Here is an 18,716-nt window from a genome sequence, read left to right as displayed (position 1 = left end):
CTAAAGTAAAATGTTTTCAGCTGATTTTCTGATCAGTTTTGAACTTTGTCATAAATGTAAAATAATTCTGTTGCATCTATGTTTTACCTCTGTACATATGGAGCACACAGTTGGAGCAGAAACAGAGTAGATCCATGAGCAAGCAGAGGATATTTGAGTGCGAGGGCAGGGTTTTTGAACGTAAAATCAATAAATAATGCTCTCAAACTGATAGACCACTCTCTTGAATAAAGATAGGGATAAAGCTCCATATGTACATTGTGTGATATATGTGAATAGGATAAAACTCTTTATTTATTCTAGCTGCTTCTTTTCAGCATAACTCCAGACACCAAAATAACCGTTGCATTGAGGTTATTCATATGTCTGTTGAGTGTTCGTTGTGTTGTTTTTCTCTGTTTGACTGGGGAGCCCAAGGATGAAGTCTCACGTAGTGCAGATTTTGAAGCTTCTTGGGGTAAATGTATGATTTTCGGTTGGTGACTTTTGGTATGTCTGTGTTGAGAAGGTGTCCTCATAAGCCCCCTGAATCATCTCTCTCACTCCTCTACAAAATATTTGCATTTAGTTTCTGTATCTGGCATCTTTAATGAGGGTCATGAAGTTGGTTCATGTTGTATTTTTATCACTTTTTGTTTCATTTCCTCTCCCCAGAAGCTCAACACATATCAAAAGGCCCAAACTGTTTATATACAAATTATCTAAACTTGTAGAGGAATTATTTTCTGTGTTATTTTACAGGGGGAAAAATACATATGAAATACCTTTAAAAATAATACATTTCATTTGGTGACAAGACTTTGGAAAAGATTGTTCACTTCTGTTTATTTCTTCAATATCTGAGAGTACATTTAACCATGAAACAGGTCACGGTAGTTCATACAGATGGTCATCAAACGCACACGAAACAAGGCATTTTATTGTCTTAGGTCCTCAGACAGATTCCCTGATATATACTATACGAGCGGGGGCTCTTTAACTCTTGCAAGGCACCTCAGACTGCCAACAGTTGTGTCATACATCATCTTATAAGTCAGTTTGTTGGCACCAAGGCAAATATACGTAATATGTGCAAAAGTCCTCAGCAGCAGAAGAAGAAAGAGAAGCTCTCCGTGAAATTAAAGCAAGCGAGTGAGTGAAACAGCAACAAGTCGCTACATATTTCCACCTTCTATGAATGCATAAGTATTCATAAAAATATTTTTTAACAATACACAATAAAAATGTGGCATGTAACTTTTTTTTTCCTTGTAAATCTGCCAAAGTGTGGCACAGTACATAAAAGGTTATCTATGAGAGCACACGAGGGCACAGAATACACCACAAAGGGGGTTAAGAGCTCGCTTGTGTGCTCTTATAGAGTTTCATGTTTACTATCTTCACTCCAGTGTTTATTTGCAGACACAGGAAAACAACAACTTTATGAGTTGGGTCCCAAAAAAACAAAGTGACAGCTCAATAAAAAAGGAATAGGCACAAAAAAAGAGAGAAAGCTGCACACGTCTGCACGCGGCAGGTCGACTTCTATACTTTTTGCATTGCTGAAAAATTCTGTTTATGGTGCAACAATCAACATTTTCATCATCAACATCATCACTGTGATTTTTTTTCGTTCCACCACCTGTCGACGTTAAAAAGCCTCAGCCCTGTTTGTTCTGGGCGAATGGCGCCCTCTGCTTGTTTTGGGGCTTAAAGCAATTTAGCAGATCCCACTCCACTGTCAAATACAGTGTGAAGACTTTTTTCTCTCAGTGATGGTCTCATTCAGGGTGACTCCACTAAAATCTGAATATCAATATTGTAATCTTTAATTGATGCTAAAATGCTTCAGCACCTTTAAGACTGATGAAACAACTCTTGAGGTGTGATGTGGTTTGGCATAGCTTGCATTCAGAGCATCATAAAATCGAGTGGGAGGAGGTGCAGGTTTAAATAAATGGAGGAAAGGGAGAAGAGGAGACAAGAAGAGGAGGTTAGGAAGTGAGAAAGGGAAGGTCAGTGTGTAGAAAGGCTTATCAGAGGTTCTGCTGGAGGAAGTGCAGCAGCGTGATCTCGTAATGCTCTCCAGACTCCGGACATCGGATGCTGTGTCGCTCGTTGGGATACACCTGGAATAACAAAACGGACATGTTTGACCATCTCGGGATCAGCTGGATTCTTACATCAAACATTTTTAAGCTTTTCCAGCACCTTGCAACAGCTACACATGCGTATATACAAAGTATACTGATTATTTCATCGCTATAAACAACCAAAGTTTTGTGACAGAGTTCTACAGCAAGGTGACACATTAAAGGAAAACACCACATAGTTTCATGTTTCAAAATGACTTCAATTTCAATAAATATGTAAAATAAGAGAACATTAATCTCTGAGGTGTGCAGTCAATTAGCCCCAATAATGTAGGTACAAAATATTGTCCAAATCAAAACAAAGCAATGATGCTTTTCAACATCTGTGTTAAATTACATATTTATATACAGTGCATATATGTGAGTATTTCACTTCTTCTTCACGTTAATCCATTAGTCTTTATTACGATTATTATATATTGAATCTAACAAAATGATACATGATGTTAGTAGTCAGGTTCCAGGTTTGTAGATATACTTTTTTGGATTAGTGAGAAATAATCAAGTATCACTTCTGAATTTTTCCAAAGCCTGTCTTGGATTGAAATACTAGAAAAACTGCAGAAGCTTTTGCACCTTCCTTCCTCCTTAATTTAATGTATTAAAAATAAAGAGACCAACTGAAGAACAAGAGCCAACATGACTGTTTATCTTTTACACTCATCCTATTTTAATGTGCTTTGTTGTGTTGTATGATGACCCGTCGGTCTCATGATAAAGTTGTTCTTTATTCTTTATACAAGTGTTGTGTTGTTTTGACCCCCTCAGACTTTATGAAAAAAAACACATCCAGATTCAGTTTCCCACCTTCATCACTGACGCTACATCCACACTAATAATTTTCATTTTAAAACACTTTCATTATCGCTACATTTACGGCTAGCATCCACACTATTCTGCTGTTTCGGGACCCCGTCGGGGGAGACATCTGAAAACGCTGCTTACCTCGTTTTCCTCTGAAAACTCCAGGGTTGCCTTTTGGAGACTTTTGTAAAATCAAGGAGCACACACCACATTTGCTTTCTGATTGGGTCTTATCAATCATGGCGTCATGGCCAGAGCATTATAGCTATCACTAAATACTTTTTGTGATTTCATCATCCATGTGCGAGTACTAATTTACTTTAACCATGACTTCCTTCGGAGATGGATAGTGCTTCCGACCAGGACCACTCTAATTAGCTGTATTTGCTTTGCAATGACTCCCAATCTGTTATCCACCTCCGTGACCGGCTCATTCTCATATTATTCTCAGTAACAGTTTCACCTCATTGTCGGTCTAAGCAAAGAAATCTGATCTTTTTGCCATCTCCTTATTATTTTCTGTAACTAAGCAACCAACCGCAGGGTAGATAATCTGCTTCCTGTTTACACTGCCATGTGCATGTCCAGTGTATGTGAACAGTAATGTCATATGCATATTTAGGTGTGTCAGTATGGAGTCAGAAATTATTTTGTGTATGGTGATCAAGAACGCATTTGTGTGGAAGTGGCTTCATTAAAGTCAGTATGAATGATTAAATCCACCTACCTGCAGGCTGTAAGGCTTGCCTGCCCGGATGAGTTGAGACACCAAGAAGTTGGTGTGGAAAAAGTGCACATTCTCATCTAGAAACCCGTGAAGGATCAGCAACCTGTTGGGCCTGGATTTAACAGAGAGATGAAGTTCTTAGTTTCTCTTGTCATGTTCTCTTGAGTTAACGTAACTGATATGACAGCTTACAGGAAATCAAATTGTACATCTTGACCTCATTAACTGCAGAAATCAGCCTTGCTGTGAGGTGGATGACACAAGCTACAGTATAATATTGCCTTGTACAGTGGGCGTCTATCACAGTTGATTTGTGGACATAGTAACTAATTAGCAATAAATTCAGAGCATTAGTACAAAGTCTGTATATTTAATGACAGTTCTCACTCAGTGGGGAGTTTGTCGACATGCAGTGCGACTGAACAAGCCTCGTATCCCTTCTGGTTTTTTTCAGGCGTGTCCAAATATCGCTCTGTGTAGCCGGTGTCGTAGGCCATCCATAACGTGACCGGAGCTCCTGCAATGGCAACCTGAAAAAGACATAAATGGGAAGTCAGACAGAAGCGTTTTTTTAAATTCCTTCCGCTATAAAGTGTATTTGGAAATGCAGCTAAAAGTGCAGATTGAGTTATTCATCTATCAATCTCTCTACTGCTGAAGGATCCGTAAAGAAACGTTAGTGGTTTTGACCTTGAAGACGTCAGGTTTGTGGATGAGGCCCATGAGGGAGAGGAAGCCTCCATACGACCAGCCGTGGATAGCAACACGACTCAAGTCTACAAACTTGTACTTCTCAGCTACGTAGTGCAAACCCTCCACCTGGTCTTCAATCTCCACCTGGCCCTGGTTGGAGGAGAACAGAAAAGTAACTCACCTGGCATTGACACCCTTTCACTGCCCATCTACATCCAATGTGAACACACGCACAAATTTAACTATCCAAGTTAAAAAAAGTGCTACAACACAAACTCAGGGGGAAAAGGGACTATATCTTCTCATTACAAACAGTCGTATGTGAATTGATGTCACATATTCTGCTATATAGTGATGAGGTCATAAAACACCATATGTTATTATCAGTAAATTATCTAATTACTTCTGTAAAGACATAAAACATTTAAACACAACACTGTTCATTCCTCTACACAAGTCTGTCCTGAAGCAGATGATTCATGTGACAACTACCATTTTGTCCTTCACAGCTCCTTCAAACTTGAGACCCCGCTGACAGGACCCTCGTCCATCAATGACCAGCACGACATAGCCCAGAGACGCCAGCGTGCTCAGCCGCAGGTACTTCACTCCTTTATAAGAGTTATTCACTAACTGGACCTGGAGAAAAAAAACACAATCATAGCAATGTCACTTGGTCAGAAAACATTCCCTGTTGCACTTAAATTATATGCTCGGCTAAAGTGTCCGAAAGCAGGACTCTTACTGCTCGCTCACAAGTTTCTCTTGCTGATCTGCCTGTTTGAAAAAATCAGCAACATGCCTTCAAAGGCAGCTTCGTATTTTTCATCCTGAACACTATTTTCCCATGTTTATGTGTCTAAGAAACTAATGGGAACAGCATTTTTTAACATTGGTCCAGTATTGAGTGAGAGCCAAACAGGCTGCAGTGTAGTTTGTGAACCCTTAATGTACATCCACTAAATGTTCTTGTTTTTGCCGCTGACAGGCTCATATTAATATTCATGTTGTCTGACAATATTATGGAGAGGATCACTGCAGAAGCATATTTTTTCAGATGCTTCTTGTTTAACTAGAAACTGACCAGAAATTGCTGCACCCAAACCCACCAGACTCCATTTTTTCATCATTGTAAAACACACTTCATCTGGACTGAAAACAAAATAAAAGACGTCTTGGTTTGTCTTTTTACCATTCCAGCAATCACCAACTCTGGTTTAGTTACAATATAACTATAACAAGTCAGATGTGAAAATATGCTGGCTACACACGAAAATCACTGTTTAAATGGAGTCTGGTGGGTTTGGCGATGGTGGTTACAGGGCTGTTCCTGGTTAAACAAAAAAGGCTTTACCATGTAACAAAAAGGTCTGTCTCTGTAGGAATCCTTTCTATAATGTTGCCAGACACTTGAAATAACAATCTAAACCTGTCAGCGGCAAAATAAAGAGCTGCTAAGCCGAGAGGTGGTTCATTAAGTTTCAGTTTAACTATTGTGCTGTCATAGCATGGTGCACTCGTGATAAACACAGATCAAAAACTGAAGGAAACCTTCTTAATATCAAATCCTGCTGGGATGCATTCAGTTAACCACATTTAAAAATAATCACAAAAAGAGAATGTTGATCATTGTTTATTGCTCCTAAGGCTTACATGCCGTGAATCAAATGAGACAGCGGAAAAGATCAAACCTGCGGACCGCCGTAGACAAAAACAACGGTGGGATGCTTCCTGCCAGGAACCAGGTTGTCTGGTTTGTACAGCATGCCGTACAGCTCGAAGCCCGACTTCCCTGTGAAGCTAAAGATCTCTGGAGGACTGGTTTCGTACGGGAAAACTGGGAAAAAAGCAGACACAAAAGAAATAAGATATAAATATATATTGATGTAATATAATGTCGTGGGAATTTACTTTTAAACACAATGTACACACGTCTCAGACAGTTTAAATCACTACTTATGAGTGTCATCTTAAACAAGTGGTAGAGAAAAACAAACTGAAAAAGGAAACTTTCACAGCTGCCAGAAAACATTTCATTTCATCTCAACAAAGCGTTTGTTTTCAGTACCACTGGACTCCATCATGCTCGCCCAGAACTCAGGCTCTTTGTGTAGTGGGTCGTCTTCAGAGCCCTGCAGCTTGTAGACGTGCACACAAGGTGATGTGGTCAAGCTGCTGTAATGACTGACAAACAAGTCAAAGGTCTGCGAGGGAGAAAACAAACAGATATACAAAAGAGGGTTAAAAACAGCATCTACACTAATTTATGTTTCTTCAGAAATCCACAGAGGAAAACAATTTTTTAAAAAATCCACCATGCAGGACAACAAGGGTGAGGGTGCTTATTTATGATATTTTGTGCAAGTGAAAGTGAAACAGCATGGACACACTTATAGCACACTTGTGAAATAAACAAATACAAGAACAGTTTTATATCACTTTTAGACAGACGCCTCAATTATATCAGAGGTGAATGACACTGACTGATTACAATAAAACACAAGTGTTGTCCTGATAATCTGTTAGATCCTAATTGTTAATCACAAATTTAAGATGTATGACTGGCAAATGTAGCACTAAACAAGTTGGGACCAAGCAAAAAATGTACCACTACCACAGAAATGTCTGCGTCAGTTGCCTTATACTCAGAAGAAAAGATTAACAAGGACACTATGTCATCTGACGTGTTAAAGAAACATAATAAAAAATTAAATATTAAATGACACAAATAGTTTCTGAGCAGCTTGTTTTGGGAACATGGAGAGAAAAGTTGAGTAAAACTTCCCATTCACAAACTTAAAAAAGTGAAAACTGCACTGAAAACTACTTGATTATTATGAGTTGGAGTTGGAGTTGGAGTGTGTGTGTGTGTGTGTGTGTGTGTGTGTGTGTGTGTGTGTGTGTGTTGAGATACCTGGCTCACTGAGCAGCTGTGGGAAAAACCAGGTTTGGTGAGTCGGACGATTTCCCCCGGGGAGTCGTAGCTCACAACATAAAGGTGATGCTCAAGAGGAGAGTCTTTGGTTCCCTGGAAGTAAACCAGCTTTGCTTTCTCGTCCACCCAAATCTGAGGACTGGACGAACGCTGCACAAACAACACAGGACAAGAGACACTGTTTGTACGTGTTTTCTTAAAGACACACACAAGACAAAAAAAATCACCTTGTTTCAATGTTGGTTTCATCATTAATTTGCTTCGGTTACTGCACATAACTGTCGTGCTTTTCATTTCAAGAGTTTATTTTACACTGGTATTTCTTGTGTCATATTCTTTACACTGACAGTTATGAGTTTGTGTATAATGGGGGCTGAAGTCTACAAAAACATGCAGTTATATGTACACTGGCTCAGTTCAATTATCACACTTAAAAATTATTAAGACATCATAACAATCTTATTTATTTAAAGTCTTGTTGCAGGAACTCTGACGTCCATTGACTCTGCTCACTGTACATCATGCAGCGCATCTCAAATGTTATTTACAACTCAGTGTACTGACGAGTTGGTGGTGTTGGTTCATTAGTGCTGCTCTAGATACAGTTAAATGTCAGCAACCATGAACAGATATGTGGGCAGGGCTTTACCTTCGCTCCGTGATTGGCCAGCACCTCCCACTCCCCGCTGGTTATTGTCACCTCCTCTTTAACTGGACATTTGAAATCATCTGGTGAGGGAGGAGAGAAAAGAAGTGTTACACTGATTAATCAACTGACTTGTTTGACAACACAGGGGACATTAAATGACTTCACATAAATCATTTCAGAATATGTTTGAACATGGTGCCTCATGAGAACACAGTAATATTTAACTGAGACAATGATTTAAAGATTTGTTTGCAGACAAACAATAAACAGTCAGTAAAATAAAAACTACACCACACCAAAACGAAACTTAAACTGGTTTTGTTTTTAGGATGCATTGTTGTCAAGGTCTATGGTAAACTATTCCTCCGTTTTTTTTACTATATCTAAAATTATCCACAGATACATACAAATTGTGTTTATTACACAGCTGAAATTATTTCCTGTAATATGCTGCCCGCAGAATGCTTCATTTCCTTCCTAAATTATGTATTGTATCTTTTTAAAAGTTTTATGTGTGTAAATAAAGAAAGAAAGAAACAAACTGTGACTTTTTGTGCTTGTTGATGGTGTTACCTTCAGAGTGTGTGTAGCCTTTGGCCCAGTTGTAGCTGCCCCGCTGTAACACTGAGGTGATCTTATACAAGTGGCAGAAACCTGTTTTTGATTCATTTACTGTGATAAAGGTGATCTCATCATCACTGGTTTGGATGAATGGATGGAAGATGTCATGGACCTGAAAGACAATCAGACAGTCATGATGAAAGCTGCACTATTTCAGCGAGATGTCAAACATTAACCTATCTTATCAGCATAAATCATTAAGTGGGGCTAAAACAATCCATAACAAATAACTGAATACATACTGCTCACAGTGACAGAAAGAACCACAGCATGAATTACGAAACCTTTCATTTTCAATACCATCAGAGCCTTATAAGGGCAAATAAAATGCCACGACAAGCTAGTAAATCTAGCAACTCACTTGCCCGACTGCGCAAGTTGTTAAAATAGAAATAAACACATTGTTTTTTTTTTTACAAAGCTGATGATGAAAGTCGCTGGAAGTGAGCTGTCTTGCTTCCTTTTCATCTCAGTTGAGAGCTGAACATGCACAACCCTGACCAGGCACTCACAGGAAAATAACATTTTCTAAAATCTTAAATCAGATACTTCTATTAGAATGCTTGCATGTAGTGTATTTTGACAGAGTAGTGTTGTCTCAAATCAAACACAGCTGTTGCACACATACTGGACATGACGGTCACAACATTTGTCTGCTTGGCGAGCTACAACTGGGTGGAGCACCATTGCCAACATTTGACAATGATTGTCACTTGCCAAAATATATTCTTGCTATGGCTGCTTGTTTTCTCACGTTTTCTTCTGTATTTATTTATTTAGTTATTGTATTAAAATTAACGTGCTTTTGCAACATGTTATGGATGTCTGTGGCTGATACTGGCTGGCTCTATCACCAGCTGATCTACCAAATTAATGATAGCTGCTGCATTTTGCAAATATTTACAACTAAAGCATCTGACCACAAATCTGATACTAAAATCCTCTGCAGGGAAGACGACAATTTAATATGCATAAACACCAATGTAACCCATGATCGCAGATGGTATAGCTTACACCTCAACACATTTAACTTCAATGCCTGATGATAAATGTGCCGTTGGCGTTTGTATCATCACTTGTGGTACCAAATTACTCCAGAATTAATCTACTAAAGCGGTAGTCAGCTAAACTGAAGGGCAAGCAGTTATTCATATTATCCTGTAAACATGAGTTTAGTTGGGTGGCATTAGAGGATGTGGGCGAAACTCCAATGTATTGTGAAGTTTGCCGCAAGTTTGAGAGCAAGGCTTCTATAACAGGGTCGTTTTCATGATAGGTAACTCAAGTCTTTGTTGTCATTTGATAACTGCAAATAAAACAATTTGTATAGAGGGAAGGAAAAACTGACTTCAGGCAAGTAGATTTCTGAACCACTGGATGGAACAGGCAAGAGAAAAATGTCTTAGAAAGATGTGGTGTCGGGCCTCACATTGATCCAGATGTCGCTAGTCTCCTGGTAGATGACGAAGGGCTGGACGGCGTCTCCGAGGGCCTCCAGGCTCTCCTGCCTGCTGGCCTCGTCCTGATGCGCGGGGATGAAGAGCGCTGGAGGCAGCAGGACCAGCTGGAGATACTGCTGTCGTCGGTCCATCATAACCACCCACGCACTGACACACAGAGAGACGAAGAGCTGTGACAGGTGTGAGCATGCGCAGTATACCGACTCCATGCTACTGAGTTGTAGAGCTCAGGTTTAAAGGTACAATGCGGAAGATATGGCCAGAAGTTTAGTTAAAGACATTCAAAAAATAAACTCACATTATCAACAGAATGTGAAGTAACAGTTCTGACATTATGTCAAAGACATCTATCAACTGTGGTGCAGAGTTTTCTACTGATTTAGCATGCTAACCCTAACTAACCAGTCCCGCCTTGTAATGCCACTATCACCTCAAGAGGTGATAGTGACTCACTGTAGCGTCCAGTCTACTCTCAGTTCAACATGGAAGGTTGAAGAAAAGCTGCACAAAGCTGAACAATCCACACTGAAAAAAATTCCAAATGGCGTCAATATATGTGGTTTTGATGTGGCTATTTTTTGCTACTGGTCTTGTTAAACTAAGCAAAGCAAGCTATAACATAAACTAAAAGGTCAACGCCACAGGTGAAGATTATAAGGTAGCTGTGTTATTTTGACCATCCCTCAGAATTTTAGCAGTTTGGTTTAACTTTGCATATTCTTGCCTTGGTGCTAGTTAATAGTAGTTAGGTTTTTTTTTTAAATAACTGACGACTGTAAATTTAGGTTGTATAAACCCAGGAGTAGATAGACTGAAAAAATATAGAATGGTTCATCACAAAAATTTTTTGGAGCATGTGGTCAGGCGTTACACACTGCACCTTTAAAAGCTATGGGTGGTGTTTTTTCTACATCTTAAAGAACTTACTATCTGCCGTCTTTTGTCCATCCAGCACGGGTGATATACTCAGCATTAGGGAACAGGCTGGTGAAGGGAGCAGGCAGCACTTTCTCCTGTGTGCTGACAATCTGAGGGAGAAACAACAAGAAGCTGGCATCTGGGCATCTCTCTGAAGAGTAAACTAACACGGCACTGCACAAGCACTCACTTTGCCAAGATTGTCCGTCCTGATTTCTGCTATTTTGAGAGTAATGTCGGGATTCTTGCTGCCTGGAGAGAAAACAAAACTGAGTTATGTACCAACATATAAACACACATGAAACCTCTGTCATCAAGTGGAGTTTTGAATCTGCATTAGCTCATTGGAGCAGTTTTCGTATCTTATCATTCTTAACGTGCCACAACAGCACCAACAATGACACCTCTGCCAGTGAGTAAACATGGATGTTAACCATGCAGCTTTCAAACTTGGCTTTGCAAATGTTTTATGAGGAAGGAAATGCATTCAGCTCATGTTTGTCAGACCTCAAGAATATACACAATGTATTTTTTGGAGTAACACCTAATGTAAACATAACTTTTATTTGATTGAAACTCCACGGGCCACCTTTAAATGAACTCGCCTGCTGCAGATTTATTTTTATCATATTCTTCTTACCAGAAGCAACAAGTGCGTCACATATTTCACAGTGCAAATCAAAAGTGTGTGTGTGTGTGTGTGTGTGTGTGTGTGTGTGCGTGTGCGCGTGCGTACCTGCACGTGGGTATCTGTAGACATCCGTCTGCCGCTCCTCCAAAGCCGGAGATGGAACATGAATGATCTCAACCTCAGACTCGTCCACCTCCTCGTACAGAATCTGCAGAGTCTTACCACCATCTGATTCTGAAGCAGAGGGAGACCAGTAAAACCAGTCAAAGACAGTTTTGCTTACAGGACAAACCTGACCCATGTTTTTAAGCATTTTGTCTCATATAAGTAAATTCTTGTAATTATGCATCTAATAATAATCAATCTTAATTTTAAAACTGCCTACATTATGATTATTATGATTGCCTCCTGCTGTTGTCTCTATTTCTCACCTTCACGAGCAGCTGGCGACCACCAGTATCCTGTGAAGCGGTCAAACTCTTCCTGCGTGACAAAAGTGGCTATGCCGGCAGATTTGGGGTCCTCTTTTGGGTTGTCAATACCTAAGATGAAAAAAGAAAAAAACACACAACCACTGTGAGAAAAACTTCAGAGTACCAGGAAAGACTCTCTACGAACATCTGACCATCTCAGTCCTGACCTTTATGGCAGAAGGTGAGCCTCCTCTCTTCACCCGTCTCAATGCTCGTCACCCATATGTCATTGTTGTGGATGAAGCCGATAAAGTTGGAGTCCCCGGGGCAGATCTTGGGGTCCATGCGTGTGCCTGCACTCTGGCTCTTTATCTCGACAGGCTTCATGGGAGACGTCTGCACAAACACACAGAGAGGTTAACGCCTGACGTAGTTCCACACTTAATGATTAATAAAAAAGTGAAAACCTTAAAAACATCAACTGATTTTCTGCTCTAAAGTCTGACCAGAGCTTCTGTCTGCTTCTGAGAACCACTGTGCACATTTACGCACAAGGAGCAGTGTTACTTAATTGATTCTTTCAGTAGCTAAAAGGTTAGCTCTGTTTCCTCTGTCAAGTAGCACTTGCCCTACAGATTGTTTAAATAAGGCCCCATAAGTGAGAACAGCTGAGGCATTGACCAACTGTTCAGAAGCCTTATTAACCCCTGCAGGCCTGTGACAGTCATTCTGTGCTGTGTGGCAATGACAGTCTTACTGAACTGTCCTTCAACTCACAATGAAGGTGTTGTTTCCACCGTCACGGCAGTAGTACAGACTGCTGTTGGCCTGGAACAGGAAGAGGCCACTGGGTCGGTGATAATCATAGGAGGTGATGCCAGACACCCCCAAACGTTTCCTCTCCCGCAGCAGCTCCTCCTCCCGTGAGAAGCCCCCGTGGAGAGGGCTGGCCTGAGGTCAGGGGTGACAGGAGGACACACAATGTGACAATGCTGGCCGAGCGAGGTTAAAGTCAAAGGGAGTTTGTTCAGGGCATGAAAAACAAACGGTAAGAAAACACTACCACGCTACAATAAAGAGGGAATCATTATGAATGTATTAATAAACAGAACATGATGTGGACTAGGTTATTTTGTCTTTGGGAGGGGAAATGTATAACAATGGTTTTAAACTCCTTGAAGAAAGAAGCCATTATGAAAGGAGTGGTTCATGATCATCCTCTGAACAAGAATACTAAAAATCACATTAAAATGTCAGAGTTGACTAAAAATCCTTCTCACCTGAAAGCGATCCAGCATTTGTTTCCAATTCAAAACCAACAGAGCATCTTTGCGGACCTTCTTGGGAATGTCTGAGTAGAGTAAAGCATTTTCCCTGCTGGCGTAAGGCATTCCTGTGAGAGCAGAGATGCTTGTTATAGTCAATACCCAAGCTACCATGGGTACAGGTTTTACAGGCTCTATGTGGTACACATCACGACACTTGACACAGCTCTGGAGATGATATCACACATTACAACTAACTGCTTGAGACATGGCAGCAAAGAGTGGCAACCATTTTGCAGACACCCCGCGCACTACAGCTGCAACAGTAAGAAGCAGAAAGATGGCCATGAAGCAAAATGGTGTTCCTTGTTGAGTTTCAGGTTTTCTCCAGCACACACCGACTTGATCTACTGCAGCTCTGTGGATATCAAATGAGTCTGAAAACAGTTGCAAGCTGGCAGCTCTGACTCACCAGCTGTATCCACAGATTATTCACAGAAGCATGCTGTTTTTCTAACAGACTGCGACGAAGCAACTGAATCCACAGGCCAACAAGTCAGCGCCCACTAAAAGCACCCAATCTCAGCTGTGACATTTTTTGACATTTATTGTAGAAATTTACATTATTTGGCACTTAGCATGTATTAATTTCAGACTCTGCCTGAAAATGAAAAGATATTTCAACAACTGTAACAGCTCCCAGCTTTCAGGCCCCCGTGCTCACCAAGGTAGTAGATGCGGTGGGAGTGCGGACTGGTTTCATCTTTCTGGATGAACTGGAAGTCGTGTGGAGCCTTGTTGATGACCACGCCTGTGTACTTGCGGCCATTGTGGATGATCTTCCGCAGGCCATCCCATGTGTGCTTCTCCACCTGGAACTGGGTGGGATTCACATCCTCCATCTCAACCACTTCTGTGCTGTCTGAGAGCTCGTCTACCCCCGTCATACCTGCCAGTGCTTGTTTGACGCTGTGGAGAGACACTCAGACCGGTCAGATACATCTACAGTAAATCACAATGGGAAGGTAACTAGCAAACTGGCAAATGTGGATCTATTTTTGATTACCTGCAGTCTGACAGAAACCAAACTATGTGTTAGTCCTGTAGTCATATAATAATGCAGTACTCCAAAGTACCCCTGAGGATGCGTACCCCCATTTGAGAAACACTGATCTAAGTCCTGGATAAAGCCAAGGTGGCAGCGTCGCTCTATGGATAGCAATGGTGATTGTTGATACGTCCCTCACTTTGGTCCAGAATGAAATATCTCAAAAACTACTGGATGGATCATCATGAATTTTGGTACTGAAATTCATGTCCCTCTCAGAGGGAATCCTAATGATTTTTGCGATCCCTAAACTTTTCATTTATTGCTACTAGCAGGTCAAAACTTGCAAAAATTGCAATACTTTGGTTTATGATCAGATTTGTGCACAACTAATGATATTCCCATCAACCTCAGCTGTGCTTTGCGCTAATTAGCAATTGTCACCATGCAAACATGCTAAAGTAGGATGGTAAAGATGGTAATAATGACCTACTCATGAGCATGTTAGCATGCTAATTTTAGCATTTAGCTCAGGACAATGCTGTACTAAAGTACAGCCTCACAACATGGCTGTATAAAAATCAAATATTTTTAGGTCGCAAAAGCACAATGAATGAAATAAAAATAAAAAAATAAGATAAAATAACATAATAAAACAAAACATAAAACATACTAAAAATACAGTATACCAGATCAATAAAAGGCTTTACATGATGTCAGACTAAAAAGTAATACTGGTTCTGCAAGCTCAAGATCTTGGTCAGCATACATATTTTCATTAATCCCAGCAGAATTTAAATGCCAAATGACAGATTTTGCCCTCTAGGTCATTTTCTAAAATACAAAGTCTTATCTTTTAAACTTTCTGGGCAGTAAACACTATTAAAGAAACTTGCTTTGACTAAAACTGTTCTTTCATCAAAATGAATGAAAATGAAAACCAAATAAAAATGGTTCCAACAGCTGTGAGTTGTAAAAATGCCCCATACCTTTCCTGGCCGTCTTCTGTTTTGTCTTCAATTTTCAGCCTCTTTACTCTGTGCATTAACCGTTCAACGACCCTGGACCAGACCTGACACCCTGTGGGAAACCAGGTGAACACATGAGAACTGAAGACGTCAAACAGAGAGGTTTGTTTCAAGATAAAATTAATTACAGATGGTTTCAACACCTGGTCTAACTGACAATCAAATCATTTAACAGAAGTTAATGTATGAAAAACCTAAACAGTGCCCTGAGCTAAGCTCACATGTTATCAACAGTAAAACTGTTACCGAAGTAACAGCCCCGCTCAGGGCAGATGTCTCTGTGCTGCTTCATCGAGGTGTTTCTGCTCTTCAGCCAACCTCCGCCACACTTCCAGCTGTGTCCCTGATATGGAGTCTCACTGAGTGACTCAGCTGCATGACTCTGACACTTCAATGTCTGTGTCATAACTGTGGCAAATGTTACACTGTCACTCTACATTTTACTGTCGGCTGCATACTGTAGGCTGTTGTGTTGCCTGGGGCCAATATAAAGTGCTAATTCTACAGAAGTTCATTTCCAGAAAACACTACAGTAGCTCCGGTCAGCCAATTCATGCGTCTGTCAGAAGAACAAATATACTCAGAAATTTAGCATTAGTCATTTTGAGTGAATTATGGTGTAGGGAAACAAGGAGGCAAGGCTGAAGGTTAGTTTTTTTTCATTCATTCATTCTCCCCGAGATACAACCTGTTATCACATGACTTAAGTTCCAGGTCAGGTGATAACAACTGCTCAAACTCCATCCGCTGATCAAGGCAGTGAGATAAGGTTAAAATCCTTAAGTGGATTTGCTGACTAAAAGTCTGATTTACATTCTATATGATATAAACAGCCTTATATCTAATGTTTGAATGTATTTAAATGTTAAATGTTTAAATATGAAAAGCACGTTTGATTTTCATTATGCTTGCGAGGGCTAAAGACACACACTCATAAACACAGATATATATTTACATGTCTAGCCTCACAGTGATAATTGGCTTTAACCCTCTGAGACCCGCCAGGCCACCGGTGATCCCAGCTGACTTCCTGACTTTAAGAGGCTGTGGCAGGCTGAAGTTATAAAACTATAGTGATGATAATAATATAATATGAAACTAGAGGACCTAAGGAATCCACTGGTACCAAGTGTTGTTTAGCCAAAGAGCAAAATCACATTCCAAAGTTTGGCTGTATTTTGGCGAGGGAAAAACAGCATGGCCAATTCACAGTGGTCCCTTGTACTCTCATCTCAAGATATCTTGATGAAAATGGGTTCTATGAATACCCACAAGTCTTGTCGTTACAGATGTGACCACTTTATGCTAGTCCCATGTAGTTTTAGACAAAAACCGTGCAGTTTTTTGCATGCAGTATAAATGTGTTATTTTCACTGATTGTATTTGAATCTTTCTGCAGACTGGGGTCCCTAAACAGTATTGGAACTGTGTAAACGAGGTGTGACTGGAAACAGAGACTCTTGTGGATTCAATAAGCCCAAATGTAATCATGTGTGATGATGTCAGCAGCCATTGTATCACATCACTGAATGAAATGAGCTATAGTGACCTCAGACATTCACAGGTATATTGACAATAAGGGGGTTTCTCAGCAGTTTTCAGAACAGAAGTGCTCACCATCCAATCCCCGAAAAAAAGACAATTTATACAGAAATCTGCAAATGTCAAATGTTTTTGATACCAAATCACAGCATGGATTTTTCTATGGTGTCCCTTAAGGTCTTGGTGTCTCAATGTGGTATTTTGGAGGGTTTTTAGTCATTTTTATCAAGGTTCAAGGTTCAAAGTTCAGTTTATTGTCATTCATACATGTTAAAAACATGAGAACTAAATTCGTTACCCAGGTTCAGCAACATACAGAATAAATAATATTTAAGATAAACCTCTAATTAATAATTTATAACCTAAATGCCTATAATAAATACAACACAGTTAAAAATCTAAGCAGCATGTTAAAGTGCATAATAGTGCATCAATAGCCGAATGCAGTCGCAGCAGTATTTAGTGCAATTCGAGTGGTTTAAAAAATAAGTAAAAAATAGCACCAAATATGTGTAGCAATTGGTATCAACTCAGTAATTGCTGCAACAACTTATACAGATGTAAGAGAGCATGAGAATGCCCATCATGTACTTCCATCATAATGTTCTAGGCCCTCATACACCCTAAACTTTCAAAATTTTAATAGACACCTGACCACACAATATATATTACAGATTTATGACTAGAAAAACTTGACACACTGTGCAGAGCTGCATATCAAATTAATTTTCTCGCTTCCAATTTTCAGATGATGTATACCACCTCTATGTGGCATATACTTTGACCTACTATCTCTCCATAAAGATCCCCTTTACCCCCTAAAGAAGGACAAAAAAGGGTCAAATAATAAAATATATATTACTATTTTCAGACTAAATGAATCCATGAATAAATAGTACGTAATATGCAGCAGTAGGTATTCTCAAACATTATGTCTATGGAAAATTGGAGCTCTGCTTAGTTTACAGTCCTGTGAAGACTTGTTTTCCAAAACAAAGTGTTTTTAATCGAAAGCAAATATAAACTCCTGTGAACAAGAGAAAAGCTGAATCACTGATGAAAAAGCCCCCCAGTGAGGTTTGTGTCTACTTTCTGTTTCTGGTTTTATAATCAGTTACCAGTAGCTATTTGTTTTGGTTGATATGTGGCTTCAACAACTTCACTGACAAGACATTGTATATGTTATCATGAACTCATCAACTATGAATGTACATACGCCATTATGTAATTTTCGGCACTATTTTTAACACAACACCTCGGGCATCATCCCCTCAGTCTGTTGCCACAATATGTATGCTGTCTAGTAACTTATCCACAGACAAACAATCAAGCTCATGTAACAGACAACAAATAGTTTCGTTTTCGACTCAGCTAATGACGCTAGAGTCCACATAGTAAACGACAGCTTTACACTACATAGACACCATGTGGCTAAGTGTGCCCTCCTCATCAAACCCAGTAAATCCTAACCATACATTAATTAAACCCACTGTGCACACTGCGTTGCTTGGTACTAAGCAGTTAGCCGCCCATTAACGTTAGCTAACATACCAAAACGGAAGCTAGTCAAAACAGTAAACACTCATTCATACAATGCTTACACTTTCTGCCCAAAACCTTGAAAGCTTCTCTCCTGTTGTCGAAGAAACGTCCTTGGTGGAAACACCGGTCGGGGTCTGAACAAATGACAGGAGTGAACTACTTTTCAGAGAGCAGGTAGCTTAATGCTAACAACGCGGAAGTAGCTTGTGAAATCAAACGTTACAGGATTATGACCTGTGACCCGGATGTTGTTCATCAAGTTTTTATCTGCGTATTCCGATAATTTATGGATTGTATTTATTCTTTAA

At 39.9% G+C, this 18,716-nt stretch overlaps 1 protein-coding gene across 2 annotated transcripts; it reads right to left on the bottom strand.

Annotated features, from left to right (window-relative positions):
- Positions 1-808: 808 nt before the first annotated feature.
- Positions 809-18,636, bottom strand: LOC117254323 (dipeptidyl peptidase 9-like). Of its 2 annotated transcripts, none has more exons than XM_033622518.2 (21): positions 18,468-18,636; positions 15,286-15,376; positions 13,973-14,217; positions 13,264-13,376; positions 12,761-12,934; positions 12,211-12,379; positions 12,002-12,112; positions 11,676-11,804; positions 11,130-11,191; positions 10,949-11,049; positions 9,991-10,168; positions 8,514-8,673; positions 7,941-8,020; positions 7,271-7,441; positions 6,425-6,560; positions 6,048-6,193; positions 4,849-4,995; positions 4,354-4,506; positions 4,051-4,193; positions 3,664-3,775; positions 809-2,108 (listed from the first exon to the last, which is right to left on the bottom strand). In XM_033622518.2, exons 2-21 carry the CDS (start codon positions 15,339-15,341, stop codon positions 2,016-2,018), a joined length of 2,679 nt encoding a protein of 892 aa, XP_033478409.1. In that variant the 5' UTR covers positions 15,342-15,376; positions 18,468-18,636; the 3' UTR covers positions 809-2,015. The 2 variants fall into 2 exon arrangements, with proteins under 2 accessions (XP_033478409.1, XP_078024999.1); XM_078168873.1 differs by lacking the exon at positions 18,468-18,636 and adding an exon at positions 15,571-15,864.
- Between the last annotated feature and the right edge of the window lie 80 nt (positions 18,637-18,716).

This window comes from Epinephelus lanceolatus, chromosome 6 (assembly GCF_041903045.1).
Source record: "Epinephelus lanceolatus isolate andai-2023 chromosome 6, ASM4190304v1, whole genome shotgun sequence".
NCBI classification, from domain to species: domain Eukaryota; kingdom Metazoa; phylum Chordata; class Actinopteri; order Perciformes; family Serranidae; genus Epinephelus; species Epinephelus lanceolatus.
Note: the sequence above shows the minus strand (reverse complement) of the source record. Positions and strands in the feature narration are given on the sequence as shown.

Bases quoted from the DNA above. Each gene is read 5' to 3' on its own strand.
- LOC117254323 (XM_078168873.1), bottom strand. From the start codon at position 15,730: ATGACACAGACATTGAAGTGTCAGAGTCATGCAGCTGAGTCACTCAGT. The intron at 12,380-12,760 runs GTGAGTTGAAGG...GTGTTTGTGCAG, and splicing joins GTGGAAACAACACCTTCATT to ACGTCTCCCATGAAGCCTGT. The intron at 6,561-7,270 runs GTATCTCAACAC...TCTCCCTCGCAG, and splicing joins ACAGCTGCTCAGTGAGCCAG to ACCTTTGACTTGTTTGTCAG.